General features: G+C 48.4%; 2 protein-coding genes across 5 annotated transcripts in view; both read left to right on the top strand.

Moving 5' to 3' along the window:
* LOC148443408 (OX-2 membrane glycoprotein-like) overlaps positions 1-9107 on the top strand; it is a 14750-nt gene extending 5643 nt beyond the window's left edge. For all 3 annotated transcript variants that reach the window (XM_088462855.1, XM_088462854.1, XM_088462853.1), the window contains 2 exons: positions 1732-1866; positions 7080-9107. In XM_088462855.1, coding sequence (XP_088318981.1) covers positions 1732-1866; positions 7080-7171 — 227 coding nt within the window. In that variant the 3' untranslated portion in view covers positions 7172-9107. The remainder of the gene's footprint in view (positions 1-1731; positions 1867-7079) is intronic.
* Positions 9108-11562: 2455 nt separating this feature from the next.
* LOC148443407 (OX-2 membrane glycoprotein-like) overlaps positions 11563-16035 on the top strand; it is a 28724-nt gene continuing 24251 nt past the window's right edge. The window contains exons 1-2 of one of the 2 annotated variants that reach the window (XM_088462869.1): positions 11563-11587; positions 14897-14996. In XM_088462869.1, coding sequence (XP_088318995.1) covers positions 14948-14996 — 49 coding nt within the window. In that variant the 5' untranslated portion in view covers positions 11563-11587; positions 14897-14947. Of the gene's footprint in view, positions 11588-14896; positions 14997-16035 lie in introns of those variants that run through there. The other variant, XM_088462870.1, reaches the window with a different exon arrangement.

Raw genomic sequence — 16035 nt, 5'->3', positions numbered from 1 at the left:
GGTTGGAAAGCCCATGTATTGTTCCTCTTGGTGAGGGAAACGTGGGTCTTTCCAGATTGCAGAAGTGCTCAGTGTAACAATGAATGATTGCACAGACTAATCCCAGCTTTATGCCGTTCTCCCTGATAGAGGGGCCCATGTATAATTTATGTCATATGATAACGGCTATATTCACTAAGCAGAAATTACAATTATCACACACATTTATTCTCATTCTCTGTCCGGCTCATGGATTCTGATAAGAGCTCGTCCCAGTGTAAAGCTGGAGGTAGAGTGATAGGCTGCACTGTCACCTCTGGGGTCTGCGTTGGCGTGAGTACGGCACATTCATGACCACCACCGGTGAGATCTGCAATATAGTTGCCCGCTGGCGCCAACTTCTGATTCGCATTCTGGAGCTTGGTAAACCCAACATCATAGCAGCCCCCATAGAAACCTATGGGGGCTGCTTTTGCGGTCAGCAATGGAGGGACTGCGGCAGGTATCTGTTCCCTATAGCGTCTGCTGTCGGAGTTGCGGCTGAGATAATATGCAAATGCTGGTTTCAGTCTTTCCCTGGTGTAATAGTCTGCATCTGACTGCGACAGGACTGACACCCCCACTTTCTGCGTCTTTGCACGTTGTAATACCGCCGGTGTTTGTTTAGACGCCACCATCAGCGCCTCATCACTCACACCAGCAACACTTACACCAGCCCCATGGCAACTGCGGCGTCTCCCTCTGTCTCTGGCCTCCTATAGCTGCGGCTGTGCGTCTGAGAACGCTCCCGCTATCACGGACACGCCCGCTACACCCATATAACACGCCCGCTACACTATCACTACTACTCACCACCCAGGAATGCCCGTGACTTTACTGCCCTATATCTGTACCGATCACAGCAGCGCCTTTGTTCATTGCCAAACACATGAACATCGGCATTGCGTGCGAGTTAGAATCTGGCCAATAATCTGCATCGGCCATAGGGATGGTGCAAGTGTCGATGGTGCGAGCGATGAGGTGCCGATGGTTGTGGTAGTGCCACCGATGATAACATCTAAAATGACGCAGCAGGCGGTATTAGAGTGTACAATCGCTGGTAGCGGGCGCCTCAGCCCTTGCACATCCATACGCACGCGTGTACACCAGGGAGGGGATATGTAGCGACATTCGCATAAAATGGCAGCCACATCTGCGCCCATCTTTGAATCCGGCCCCTGTGCCTCTGTGGTGGCTGAGGAGAGTCTTTGTTCTACCGCAGCAGACGGTGTGGCAGCTTCCAAACATACTAGTAATACTGATATGTTAAGAAACTTCGCATAAACCCACAATCTGTCACATTAGACACCGACCCCGCTGGAATACACAGGGTGGGATTATCAGGGACAATGAGAAAACACTGTATGAAGCAAGGACTCGGGGTCCTTTATACCGGAGAATCGCTATGTTACAGATGTGTCCTCTTGCATGTTTGTACAATCTCGCTTCAAACATGTGCACGCATCACGCCATGCCGCGCGCTAAATTCACACCATGGTATCCTGGAGTCACGGGTGTCAATGCAATGCGCGTCCCTGTTCGTGGGTGTGCGTGACTTGCGTTGTGTGGCGCGATTTGCCGCAAAAGCAGCAAAGATGTTAGAGGACACATCTGTGAGGTGAATACTGGGAGTGAATGAGGTGAATGTAAAGGATTATCTACAACTGGAGCTGGATTTATTCTATAAATAACAACTCGCTTTTCATTTCACAGGAGGTGAAGGGTCATCACCGAGTGCAGTTTCTACACTTATTCCTATTGCTGTAGTGTTTATAATCGTTGTTATAATTCTAGTAGTGATGGGCATAATAATCATCCACCGACGACTTGGGAAACAATTTTTAGCGGGTACGTTTTTTTCCACTTCTTACATCCTCTACTGTATACCAACATTGTGACATCACTGGATTGAGAACCCTGTCCATACTATACATATAATGGTGTAACCCTTGCACTTGTTCTGTCTGTGAACTGCTCCGTACATACATATATATCTGCACAAAAATATCATTGAATACACAGGCGTAAAAAAAACAATTACTAAAGGCAATGCAGAGGAGGATGGCACAGTGACTGGGTACCCAGGGGAAGGCTGGGAAATGCAGAGGAGAATGGCACAGTGACTGGGTACCCAGGGGAAGGCTGGGAAATGCAGAGTAGGAGGATGGCACAGTGACTGGGTACCCAGGGGAAGGCTGGGAAATGCAGAGTAGGAGGATGGCACAGTGACTGGGTACCCAGGGGAAGGCTGGGAAATGCAGAGTAGGAGGATGGCACAGTGACTGGGTACCCAGGGGAAGGCTGGGAAATGCAGAGGAGGAGGATGGCACAGTGGCTGGGTACCCAGGGGAAGGCTGGGAAATGCAGAGTAGGAGGATGGCACAGTGACTGGGTACCCAGGGGAAGGCTGGGCAATGCAGAGGAGGAGAATGGCACAGTGACTGGGTACCCAGGGGAAGGCTGGGAAATGCAGAGGAGGAGGATTTCACAGTGACTGGGTACCCAGGGGAAGGCTGGGAAATGCAGAGGAGGAGGATGGCACAGTGACTGGGTACCCAGGGGAAGGCTGGGAAATGCAGAGGAGGAGGATTGCACAGTGACTGGGTACCCAGGGGAAGGCTGGGAAATGCAGAGGAGGAGGATGGCACAGTGACTGGGTACCCAGGGGAAGGCTGGGAAATGCAGAGTAGGAGGATGGCACAGTGACTGGGTACCCAGGGGAAGGCTGGGAAATGCAGAGGAGGAGGATGGCACAGTGGCTGGGTACCCAGGGGAAGGCTGGGAAATGCAGAGTAGGAGGATGGCACAGTGACTGGGTACCCAGGGGAAGGCTGGGCAATGCAGAGGAGGAGAATGGCACAGTGACTGGGTACCCAGGGGAAGGCTGGGAAATGCAGAGGAGGAGGATTTCACAGTGACTGGGTACCCAGGGGAAGGCTGGGAAATGCAGAGGAGGAGGATTGCACAGTGACTGGGTACCCAGGGGAAGGCTGGGAAATGCAGAGGAGGAGGATGGCACAGTGACTGGGTACCCAGGGGAAGGCTGGGAAATGCAGAGTAGGAGGATGGCACAGTGACTGGGTACCCAGGGGAAGGCTGGGAAATGCAGAGGAGGAGGATGGCACAGTGGCTGGGTACCCAGGGGAAGGCTGGGAAATGCAGAGTAGGAGGATGGCACAGTGACTGGGTACCCAGGGGAAGGCTGGGAAATGCAGAGTAGGAGGATGGCACAGTGACTGGGTACCCAGGTTAAGGCTGGGCAATGCAGAGAAGGAGGATGGCACAGTGACTGGGTACCCAGGGGAAGGCTGGGAAATGCAGAGGAGGAGGATTGCACAGTGACTGGGTACCCAGGGGAAGGCTGGGAAATGCAGAGGAGGAGGATGGCACAGTGGCTGGGTACCCAGGGGAAGGCTGGGCAATGCAGAGGAGGAGAATGGCACAGTGACTGGGTACCCAGGGGAAGGCTGGGAAATGCAGAGGAGGAGGATTTCACAGTGACTGGGTACCCAGGGGAAGGCTGGGAAATGCAGAGGAGGAGGATGGCACAGTGGCTGGGTACCCAGGGGAAGGCTGGGAAATGCAGAGGAGGAGGATGGCACAGTGACTGGGTACCCAGGGGAAGGCTGGGAAATGCAGAGTAGGAGGATGGCACAGTGACTGGGTACCCAGGGGAAGGCTGGGAAATGCAGAGGAGGAGGATGGCACAGTGGCTGGGTACCCAGGGGAAGGCTGGGAAATGCAGAGTAGGAGGATGGCACAGTGACTGGGTACCCAGGGGAAGGCTGGGAAATGCAGAGTAGGAGGATGGCACAGTGACTGGGTACCCAGGTTAAGGCTGGGCAATGCAGAGAAGGAGGATGGCACAGTGACTGGGTACCCAGGGGAAGGCTGGGAAATGCAGAGGAGGAGGATTGCACAGTGACTGGGTACCCAGGGGAAGGCTGGGAAATGCAGAGGAGGAGGATGGCACAGTGGCTGGGTACCCAGGGGAAGGCTGGGCAATGCAGAGGAGGAGAATGGCACAGTGACTGGGTACCCAGGGGAAGGCTGGGAAATGCAGAGGAGGAGGATTTCACAGTGACTGGGTACCCAGGGGAAGGCTGGGAAATGCAGAGGAGGAGGATTGCACAGTGACTGGGTACCCAGGGGAAGGCTGGGAAATGCAGAGGAGGAGGATGGCACAGTGACTGGGTACCCAGGGGAAGGCTGGGAAATGCAGAGTAGGAGGATGGCACAGTGACTGGGTACCCAGGGGAAGGCTGGGAAATGCAGAGGAGGAGGATGGCACAGTGGCTGGGTACCCAGGGGAAGGCTGGGAAATGCAGAGTAGGAGGATGGCACAGTGACTGGGTACCCAGGGGAAGGCTGGGAAATGCAGAGTAGGAGGATGGCACAGTGACTGGGTACCCAGGTTAAGGCTGGGCAATGCAGAGAAGGAGGATGGCACAGTGACTGGGTACCCAGGGGAAGGCTGGGAAATGCAGAGGAGGAGGATTGCACAGTGACTGGGTACCCAGGGGAAGGCTGGGAAATGCAGAGGAGGAGGATGGCACAGTGGCTGGGTACCCAGGGGAAGGCTGGGCAATGCAGAGGAGGAGAATGGCACAGTGACTGGGTACCCAGGGGAAGGCTGGGAAATGCAGAGGAGGAGGATTTCACAGTGACTGGGTACCCAGGGGAAGGCTGGGAAATGCAGAGGAGGAGGATTGCACAGTGACTGGGTACCCAGGGGAAGGCTGGGAAATGCAGAGGAGGAGGATGGCACAGTGGCTGGGTACCCAGGGGAAGGCTGGGAAATGCAGAGTAGGAGGATGGCACAGTGACTGGGTACCCAGGGGAAGGCTGGGAAATGCCGAGTAGGAGGATGGCACAGTGACTGGGTACCCAGGGGAAGGCTGGGCAATGCAGAGAAGGAGGATGGCACAGTGACTGGGTACCCAGGGGAAGGCTGGGAAATGCAGAGTAGGAGGATGGCACAGTGACTGGGTACCCAGGGGAAGGCTGGGAAATGCAGAGTAGGAGGATTGCACAGTGACTGGGTACCCAGGGGAAGGCTAGGCAATGCAGAGGAGGAGAATGGCACAGTGACTGGGTACCCAGGGGAAGGCTAGGCTATGCAGAGGAGGAGGATTGCACAGTGATTGGGTACCCAGGGGAGGGCTGGGAAATGCTGAGTAGGAGGATGGCACAGTGACTGGGTACCCAGGGGAAGACTGAGAAATGCAGAGAAGGAGGATTGCACAGTGACTGGGTACCCAGGGGAAGGCTGGGAAATGCAGAGAAGGAGGATGACTGGGTACCCAGGGGAAGGCTGAGAAATGCAGAGGAGGAGGATGGCACAGTGACTGGGCACCCAGGGGAAGGCTGGGCAATGCAGAGGAGGAGGATGGCACAGTGACTGGGTACCCAGGGGAAGGCTGGGCAATGCAGAGGAGGAGGATAGCACAGTGACTGGGTACCCAGGGGAAGGCTGGGCAATGCAGAGGAGGAGGATGGCACAGTGACTGGGTAACCAGGGGATGGCTGGGAAATGCAGAGAAGGAGGATGGCACAGTGACTGGGTACCCAGGGGAAGGCTGGGCAATGCAGAGGAGGATGGTACAGTAACTGGGTACCCAGGGGAGGGCTGGGAAATGCAGAGAAGGAGGATGGTACAGTGACTGGATACCCAGGGGAGGGCTGGGAAATGTAGATGCAAAATAGCTGGATCCAGGCACCAGTCAGACCACCCAGAAATCTATAGGAATTTGCTAAATATTTTCTTCTCTAACCCATGTGAACTAGTCATTCTGCCCTTCCCACAATGTGTAATGATGTTGGTGTGAGCTGTGACTAATCTGTGGTCTCTGAATATACTAATCTGTATCATCGCTCAGTTAGCCCAATCTCTTGCCTCCCAAAACCTGAGATGTGAGTCAGGACACGGCCACGTCCTCTCCAAAAATGGGATGCGGTGGTGTCATGGTTGGCAGTGCCACTTCACCAGTGTGGTAGTCTGGGTATTGTAAAACACCAACCTGCCCCTAACACCCACCACACCTGTCATTTAATGGCACCATTTGTTCCCCACATCTCCGCCATACAGCATGGTGGGGAATGGGACTCGCCTCTCAAGGATCCCAACACGTTAGGTCAGACATTTAGTCTGCTGGGAGGACGGACCATCTCCCACAATTGGCATGGCCCTTCCTACATCGCAGCAGCTGAGAGGTTTGCTCTATGGAACACATAATAACTTTAGTAATAATCTCTAATTTATTTTAATCTGCATCATTTCGGCAGGTGATGGCTTGTGCAGAGCAGAAATCCCCGGTATGGGTGGACTTTGATGTGATATTTACACTTTGTACAATGCACTTCCTACAAACCTAGAGAGTAGGCAGCACCCAATGCGCTGTGTAGTCAGTCTATGTGCACCAAGGTATTGTGTAGCGACTCTCCGGTGCGTTTGAACCTGAGCATCAGTGATTTTGGAGCAGCTGATCGGAGATGAGATTTGATCAGGAATTCACCCGAATTGCAGTGAACAGAATTTTTTGGGCTTCATACAACTCTAGGGGGTATAGTTACTAAAGTGCAGTTTTTTTTTCGAAGTGGAGGTATTGCCCATAGCAACCAATCAGATTCTAGCTATTATCTTTTGGAAGGTTCTAAATAAATGTAAAGTAGAATCTGATTGCTATGGGCAACATCTCCACTTCTATAACCCCTTGTTGTGACCGCCTTTAGAACAAGCTTGGGAACTGTCCAGATTGAACAAGCCACTTTTTGTTTTGGTGGATATAAAGGCCCATAGACTAAGTTACACAGCTTGGTCACAGTGTCAGTGCTGCTTAGTGCTTAGAAACATTTTGGGACCTTTCTGAAGACTTGTCTCTCAGCCACTCAGTCTTGCTCATATTGTGACTGTCGTCCAGACCACCACACACCTATAGGGCTGCCTGCTGTGTGTTCCAGCACATTTTGTCCGTGTACCAGATTCCCCCGACCCCCCCCCCCCCACCTGTGTATGCACCTTATTCAAATAAATTGAATATCTTTTTTTGTTCTTCTTTTAGACCATGAAAATGGAAACAAGTCAATGAACCTGTTACAAACAAATACTACTGTATCATTAAACCCTAACTGGGACAGTGTTCTTTGCACGTAAGCAACACCCTGATAAGCTGAGGGGAGGACTTTCAATCATGTTTCTGTTTACATCAATGGACTGTTATTGGGACATTACTGCACTTACTACTTGGAACCATCAGGATATCGGTGTTTATAATTAATGTTACAAGTTGTGTTTTCTTTTATGTCTTGTTGATATGGTCAGCTGTAATTTAATGAATTGGACACACTAGGCCAAAGTTGTTGCAAGGTCGGGTGAGTACGGCAGCTAGACTTACCTCCATACGCTCATGCCAGTATCTGCACAGCTTCAAGCTGAGAACCTCACCACCCACTGGTTTTTACTTCATATAGTATCAGCACCCTACACCTTCCCCATGCTGGGTGCAGGACATCTGTCTGACATCGGCAGCCCTACGCCATACGTATGCCTCACCATGGCACGGGCATCTGCGATGGCAATGTTGCTGCCCAGTAACGGCCGTTGCACAGATGGAGAAATCTGGCTGTGCATAGACCCTCTGTCCAGGTACTTATGTAATGATATTTGCCCATATGTAATGGTTGTGATTCACTGTTCCCAGGGTGATTTTCGGAATAGCTGCTGGGTTTAAGGTGGCAATTAGATTTAAAGACCTAAAACAACCTGGTTTTGCTTTAAACTAATTGCCGCTTTAAATCTAGCGGCTACCTTGTTCAAATCGCACCAGGGCCGGTAAATCGCAACCATTACATATGGGGCTGTGTCTGTGTTGTATATAGATGATCAATTAAGGCATGTGAATATGTATGTGGCGGGTCCATGGTACAAAGCGTGCACTTTTATTACACTCAGTGATAATTGGCTCCTTGTTTTTTCTTCGTTTGTCCATTGGTTCTTCAGAAGTGGATGAAACTAGACAATCAAACAATAAATGTAGGCACTTAGCGAAACCGGTTATGACTGAGCAGCTGCCGATAGGTGGCTGCAACCAAATAATAAAAGTCAAAGATAAAAAAAGGTTCAGTAGTGTTAACGCACAAACAAGTGTAGTGTTGAGCCTAATGGAGCATACACACGGTCAGATTTGTCAGATGAACGATTTGATTGATTTTACCAAAGATTTGAACGATTTTTGACTGCATTAAAATGCATGGAATCGTCCAAGTGTGACTGCAAACACATCAGATGTCAGATATCGTTATCTGACCATTGGGAACGCGCATCGTTCATCGTTCAGGCATGTCAGATTTTCCTTCAGATATGAACGATTTTTTTAATCGTTATCGTTCAGATCTGAAGAAAAATCTGACCGTGTGTATGCACCATTAAAAGTTAAGTAACCAATGCTTGTAAGGTAAAAAAATAAATATATAACAATTTAATACACAGGAAATAAAAGAAGACAAACATGACCTAACAATAAGGACGAGACGCAGTGTTGTACTTGGATACACGTGCAGAGTGTATTAGAGCAGTTATGGGCAATTGTCACACAATGCTGCAAAAGATATATGAAAAGATCTTAATAGATGTTACTGTTATTACCTATAATTGTCACTGAAAATCCCAATGGCTCTGTCCAATAACATATATTAAGAGCTTTTCATATATTATTTTGCAACATTGTGTGGCAGTTGCTCGCGTACACTCGGCAGGTGTATCCTCGTGTGACAGGGCTTCTCACCCATATTCTTTTATGTACCATTAGATTTGTTTGATAAAACTAGTTAAAATGATTCTACACACTCCTCATATCCCCTGACGGCCAACTAGGCCGTGCAAGTTTAATACAAAAGATGTAGTTATCCGAGTTCCACTAACAGCAGCTGGAGCCCAACCCAGGGGACACCAACCCCTAATACATACAACAGAGGGTAAGACAAAAAGCTCTGTCCTTACCTTGTATGTATTGATGGTATTCTCCTGCCTAAGGCGGGGACTAGACCAGTGTTGGCTAACCTTGACACTCCAGCTGTTGTGGAACTATATATCCCAGCATGCCCTGCCACAGTTTTAGCATGCCCTAATAGCAAATCTGTAGCAGTGCATGCTGGGTTATGTAGTTCCATAACAGCTGGAGTGTCAAGGTTAGCCAACACTGGACTAGACCTTCTAAGTGTCTTCCAATGTTGTCCAAACAAGTAAGGCCATTGGAAGAAAATAGTGTAACCCTGACACAATCCTGACAGCGAGATCCTCCCAGTGGATCACACCCACCTGTGAGAGATGGGTACGGGAGGGTTTCTCCAAATTCCATCTGTTTAGGGTTTCTTGTATTATAATCCACAAGGGTGCCGAGAGGGGGGGGGGAGCGAGTACTATTTACCTGGGCTTGCTGGAGGGGCCTGGCGCAGCTCCCTCTTAAGCCTTACTGGAGAACTGAGAAATAGGAAATCACTGATCAGGAGATATATTGGGGGCAATCCAATTAGTTACGGTTTGGCTTGTGCGAACAGTTCTCACTGTGACCTAGCACTCATATTTTTTATTTTATTTTAGAGAAAAATTGAATTTTTTATGTGCGCACCCCCTCTGAATGTGTGAAATAATAGACAAATGTATTTTTTTTTTAAAAAGGTAAAAATGTCTAGGCCCAGTACAAAAGGACTGATTCAGACCTGCTCGCAAGCGGGTTGATGGTGGCCCAGTGCGCATGCGCGAGCGCAAAAAGCACTCGCTTCGGGACTCACTACAAAAGGGGCGGCTGTCGATGTTGATCGACAGCTCGCCCATTTTGTAGGCGTGGCGGGGGGTGGCTTCACAAACGGAGGCGTTCCCATGCGAACACCTGCCGTTTGTGGGCGACCCTACTGACATCACTAGTGATGTCAGTAGGTGGACTTCCTGCTCTAATAGTGCAGGAAGTCCACTGGGGCTTGCGGCAACAGGAGCCTACCGCAAGGCTCTTGTCGCAAGCCCGATGGTCTTGACCATCGTGACCATCATCATGGCCGCTCGCATAAGCTGTGGGTGGTAACCCGCAGCTATGCGAGCGGCCAAGAGGCCGCAACAAAACATAAAAGAACACGCCCTGATTCAGAGCGAGCGAGCGCTCGCGTTTTGCGAGCGGCTCTGAATCAGGCCCAAAGCCCCTTGGACAACCCCTAATGACTAATTTAGACATTTGGAAGTTTTCAATTGGCACAATAATTACATGTCATTTTTTGGGTGTTTAAATAAAAAAAAAAAAAATGGCCTCAAATTACTCCAAAATAAAAATTTTCGTTAGTTTAGGCACCCCAAAAAGTACTTATTTAGGGTCCAGAATTGTCTCCCAACCTTTTCATACACTTCTCAAGTCACATGCTATAGAAAATGTGCACACCCTCACCGTGAGTAGCGCTAAGAGGCATTTTGTGTGATGTTTGCGAGTTTCATAAAACAAACTCGCTTTTGCAAACTCACACCTAATTGGATTGCCCCCATTGTGAATGGTAATGGTACTATATTTTTCTCTGGGGTTCAAAATGATATCCTGGCGGCGGGATTCCGATGGACACCCCCCCCCCCCAGTGCGTGACCCTAACCTCCCTCTGGTTGTGCCTAACACTAACTCTCCCTTCCCTTAGCCTAATGCTCCCAGGGGGGTGCCTAACCCTAATCTGCCCCCGAGGGTTAGTAACCCTGCCCCCCAGTGACTAAGACCTAACAAACCCCTCTTCGGAAGCCCGGCTCGGGACTAAAGATAGGCGTAACATAACAGTCACAGCCACTAATTCTATAGAATAAAATAAACTGCTGATAAAAATGATGTCATCACACTAAAATGTAATGACAGTTTGGTATGACCTCAAAGATGCACAGGTGTGTGTGTGTGTGTGTGTGTGTTTATTGGGCATTTTGTGGGTCAATTCCACAGATGTTACATGTCATCCAGTTTTAGTGATTTATATACTGCATAATTTATAATGGGAGTCATGGAAATAGATGTCAGTGAGAATTGACAAAAACATTTTAAGATATGCTCCTTTTTTTTTTTTTTTTTTTTTAAAGCTTTCTAAGTTTATTACACTGTGCATTAAAAAAATTAAAACATGAATTAGCTGTCCATCATCATTATTTTTACTATTATTACAGTTTATGTTCCGATGACCAATTTCTGTGCAATTTATTGTAGTGAAAACACTTCTGAGTGGAATTTGAAATGCAAAACAAATGCTAGAATCCATCACAGGGAAAGACAACATTTCCATACATTGGCATGAAGTTACATCCCCAGGCTATTTCACGTGGACTGCGTGCAGCTTCGGGGCTGAAATCCCCTGGTTACCTACTGTACACAATATACAGCCTCATAACTCCTACTGTATGTGTGTTATAGACAGACAATGATATTCCATGTCTATAAGTGAATGGTAAATACTTCTCACGCCCTTGGATACCATATGCAATATAGTGTATTGTTTACACTGTATAAACTGCTGCTACAAAACAGTTAGTAGTCAGACACACAGCTTCTATGCAGGAGAGGTAAGTCAGTGCAGCTTACATTGTACAATATACTGTACCTTTTTGCTTTTTAAGGTTCCTTTTAACCACTTTCCTGGCGTGGTCTCGTTGCAACCTCACCAGATAATGCGGCCTGTCAGAAATTCACAGTGGGCGGCAGCAGGAAGATAATCACCCAGCAACCACCACTACCGGAGACCTTCCGGCCCTTCTGCACCCCCCATGTGGCTGCCGTGCTGCCGATCACTGCTGATTGGTGTAAATCAGCCCCCCCCACCCCACCGCAGTGTGTACCTGGCTGCGGCTCTCTGAGAAGCAGCCACTGGGGAAAATCAAACTTGCGATGGTCTGATATATATCGATGTTTAAAAATAAATGTTAATATTATGTGGGTTAAGTTATTCAATCGCAGAAGAAAAAAAAACCCGACAATTTCTGAGCAGTTTTTGGAATAAACATTTGTCAATTAAGTGGTTAATTGGATGCAAACATTCTGCTGTCTCACCTACAGCATCTCAGGGAAGAGGCGATATTTATCAAACCTTCTAAAGAGCACAAGTAGAGAAGTTGTCCCTAGCAACCAATCAGATTCCAGCTATCCTTTACCTACCACATTCTATAAGATGATAGTTGGAATCTTTTTCAAAGGTTTGATAAATATTCCCCTCAGAGACGACCTATTCAGGCAGGTTAGGAGGGGTTGGGTATTATATGCCGGTGACTGAAAAGCCTCCGGTTAGAATCCCGACATTCACAATCCCAACTACCGCTGGTAAGTACCCTCCCCCTTTCCCCACCCTAACCCTCCCTTGGGGTGCCTTACCCTAACCCCTACCTTCCCGCATCCTAACCCTCCCCGGGGGGTGCCTAGCCCTAACCTCCCCCCGATGGTGCCTATCCCCCCCCCCCTGTCCGTAGCCTAACCCTAACCTCCACCCTCCCGTAGTCTCATGGAGCATACACACGGTCAGATTTGTCAGATGAACGATTGAACGATTTTACCAAAGTTTTGAACGATTTGAACGATTTTTGACTGCATTAAAATTAATGGAATCGTCCAAGTCTGACTGCAAACACATCAGATGTCAGAAATCGTTATCTGACCATCGTGAACGCGCATCGTTGATCGTCCATCGTTCAGGCATGTCAGATATGAACGATTTTCCTTCAGATATGAACGACTGAACGATTTTTAAATCGTTATCGTTCATATCTGAAGGAAAAATCTGACCATGTGTATGCACCATAATCCTAAATCCCCCCACTTCCCCGCAGCTAACAGCTACTCAGCCCCGCTGTACTTACGATTGGGATGCCAGCTGTCAGTATGCCAGCGTCTGCATCTCCAGCCATGTCGGGATTCCGTTGCTGGTCTCCCACGCTGCGTCGACAGTCGGCATCCTAGCCGTCGGTTAATTGACCGCATCCCGGTTAGGAGAGCTATCTGTATAATACAGTATTACAGTCCAGGCATTAATAGTTGCATTACTACATGAGGTCACTATAATATTAAAGGCCAGTAACCTGTTCTTTATCATTGTGCAGAGCGAAATAGGAGTATTACAGCGTGACTCGTATGAGGATAGGCTAGGGACGCAGAAAGGTAGAGGACCTCATTCAGAGTCGGTCGTTGCGGCCGCACGGTCGTATAGTAAAAGGGGCCGGATATGCAAATGATGCACACGCATGTTGCGTCCCTAAGGTCGGATCGTTAGCTTGCCGACCAAGGGGTGGATGCGGTCGGACCGCAAAAAATATGCCCCCTTCTCGTACGCATAGCACGTCATCTCCGGCTACATAAGGATTAATCGCGAGCATCGTATACCATCGGAACTGGTCGTAGAGCTAAAGGTTGACCATACCCTCTCTTAAGCTCTACGATCATGTCAGTGTACAAACCTCCCATGTCACGTGTGCCATGATGCTACTTTGTAATTTATGCACTCCCTAAAAACGCCGTTCGCATAATGATGCATGCCTGCGTTCGGATTTCCACTCCCCCGTTTTCAAGCACCTTCCCCTGTTACCACCCACAAACGCCTCATCCTGTCACTCTAACTACCGACCTGGCTGTGTTCAAGGAGAGAGAAATTTCTGATCGTAGCCGCTAGTTTGCGCACGAGCATTGCGACCTGTACGCATGCGCAGTTTAGCGAACATCGGCTGCGTACGACCGTGCGGCCGCTTCGACCGACTCTGAATGAGGTCCAGAATCTCTACTACACTGGTATTTTTCATGTGGTCTTTGTTGCCGGAGGTTATTAGCATCAAGGAATTTTATACTTGTTAGATTATTACTATGTGTGCAATGTATGTTATCACGTGTGGATCACCTGTGTGGGGTCTTAATAAAAATATAGAGTGACTTCTATATGGGAGAAAAGAATCAAATCCTACAATCATTAAATACATTCATTCTGAAAGGAAGCTTCATTTCAAAGCAGTTAATACAACTTAATGAAAGATTCACACACATGTTCAAAATATGAGATGACATCCAATAATAATAATGAATGCAAATGTAGCACCCACCTTCGGTATCCGGTGGCTCAATCGCAACAGGGGTGCTTCCTTTCTCTTCCCTGGGAGAGAGGTGAAGATAACTCAGTCCCAGACCAATAATCACATAGTTTTAATATATACATTTAGTTTTATAAGACTGGAGCACTTCTAGGCCACACAATGCACCTATAAACTTATGTCAGACACAGGGGGCCTGGAGAGAAGCAGGTGTTGTCATTTTACATTGAAACAACACTCTGACCGCAGACCAACATTTATGTGTTACTGGATTAAATAGTCCACCAAACTCGTTTTACACTTGCAATCTGGGTGGACCAATATGTACTATGTAATATGTAGCATTTCACCTCATGTATTAGGCTCCTGTTAACCTACAGAGCTTGTGGGGTGTGATATTTTTTGGCGACATTCATCATGATATCGATATGAGAATGATGACATGGTCATAATATTGACGTGATTGGCATGTTGACATTGACCATGGTCAACACTGATGACCCTAACCCTCACCTCCCGTAGCCTAACCATAACCCACCGCTGCCGGTCCGTACAAAATGTCGACACTTCACATTTTGTGAACATGTCAATATTCTGCAGATGCCGACATGGTAACTATTGATATTGGGGTGTCTGCATTTTAAATGTCGACATTTTGACTAAATCCCAGCTTTGAGCAGCGCCCTCTTACCTTTTCTTTTATTACTGTTTATTCCCAATTGTAAAGTGCCAAGAAATAAGCTGATAATTGTTAATGAATAAATAATAAAGCCATTGTAATGCCAGCATTAATTTACTTCTTGTTTTCAGTTTGGGAAGCATCCCTTTATTTTCTGATATTTATCACCTGACTGTTCCACGATGAGAGGACTCCTTGTTCTGTGCTGCTGGTGCCAAACATCGCTAGCTGGTAAATAAATACATGTTACTGCTTATTGGGGAGGCAGGTATTTATCTATTTAGAGATTGAATTAATGCGTCTATAGCAGGCTTGCCGACTTTCTGGCTCCCCCTTCCGGGAGGGGGGCAGCCAGATCGGCATGACAGGGGGCGTGGCCAGCAAAAGGAGGCGGGGCCGGCCTGACAATGGAAATGTGTGGGCGGGGGTGGGGCCACACGATTGTGTCATTTTGGCCCCGCCCCCACTACACAATGCCGATATTACAGCAAGGGGCGGGGCCAAAATGACGCGATTCAGCATGAATCGCGTCACCTGCCCCCCCACTGCGGGCGCTTTAAAAGTAATTGCGGGGGGGATAGGAGGGGTGGGCGGCAACTGGGAGGATTGCCTGCCTTCCCTGGAGGTCGGTAGCGGCATCCGATTTTCGGGAGGCTCCCGACCAAATCGGGAGGGTAGGCAAGTATGGCTATGAACACTGTAGCTCTAAAAACGGTCTCATGGTGGGAGAGAAAAAGTACCTGCTGGCATTACCATAGTTTAGAACAGCAGCTGCATCCAAAGAAGCAGCTTCTGAGCTACTGCCCCCGTTCCTGAATTATGCCCAGGGTGTGTAGTCTGCAGGGCTCACTCACCGCAAACATATTTTTTGTTCGTAAAATTGTTACTTCATCACATGACAACCAATCAGCAATTTGCTTTGAATAATCTTATGCAACTAATACAAGTATATATGTACTGAAAAAATATATATTTTTTACAGTAGATTAACCTTTTGTTTCCCCCAAAATGTCTGTAAGCAGTATATCAGTGCCCATACCACCCAACAAGTACGTTTCTGAAGTTACACACAGATATCGCCACGCTGCCGAAAAGTCCTGTCTGGTGAGACAGCGGCGCAGTCTCCTCAAATTGAGACTACCCTGCCTATACTGGGACAGTTGGGAGGTGTGAGTGTCTACATACTTCACAGGGGGCAGAATATTCATGGAACAGCCTTTTTATTCAGAGGTCAAAAAAGGTGTGGTGCCACCCTGTGGGCAAATGAGGG

This window comes from Taudactylus pleione, unplaced genomic scaffold (assembly GCF_031769625.1).
Source record: "Taudactylus pleione unplaced genomic scaffold, aTauple2 ptg001279l, whole genome shotgun sequence".
Taxonomy (NCBI): Eukaryota; Metazoa; Chordata; class Amphibia; order Anura; family Myobatrachidae; genus Taudactylus; species Taudactylus pleione.
The sequence above is the reverse complement of the archived record's forward strand: the minus strand, read 5'-3'. Positions and strand labels throughout refer to the sequence as shown.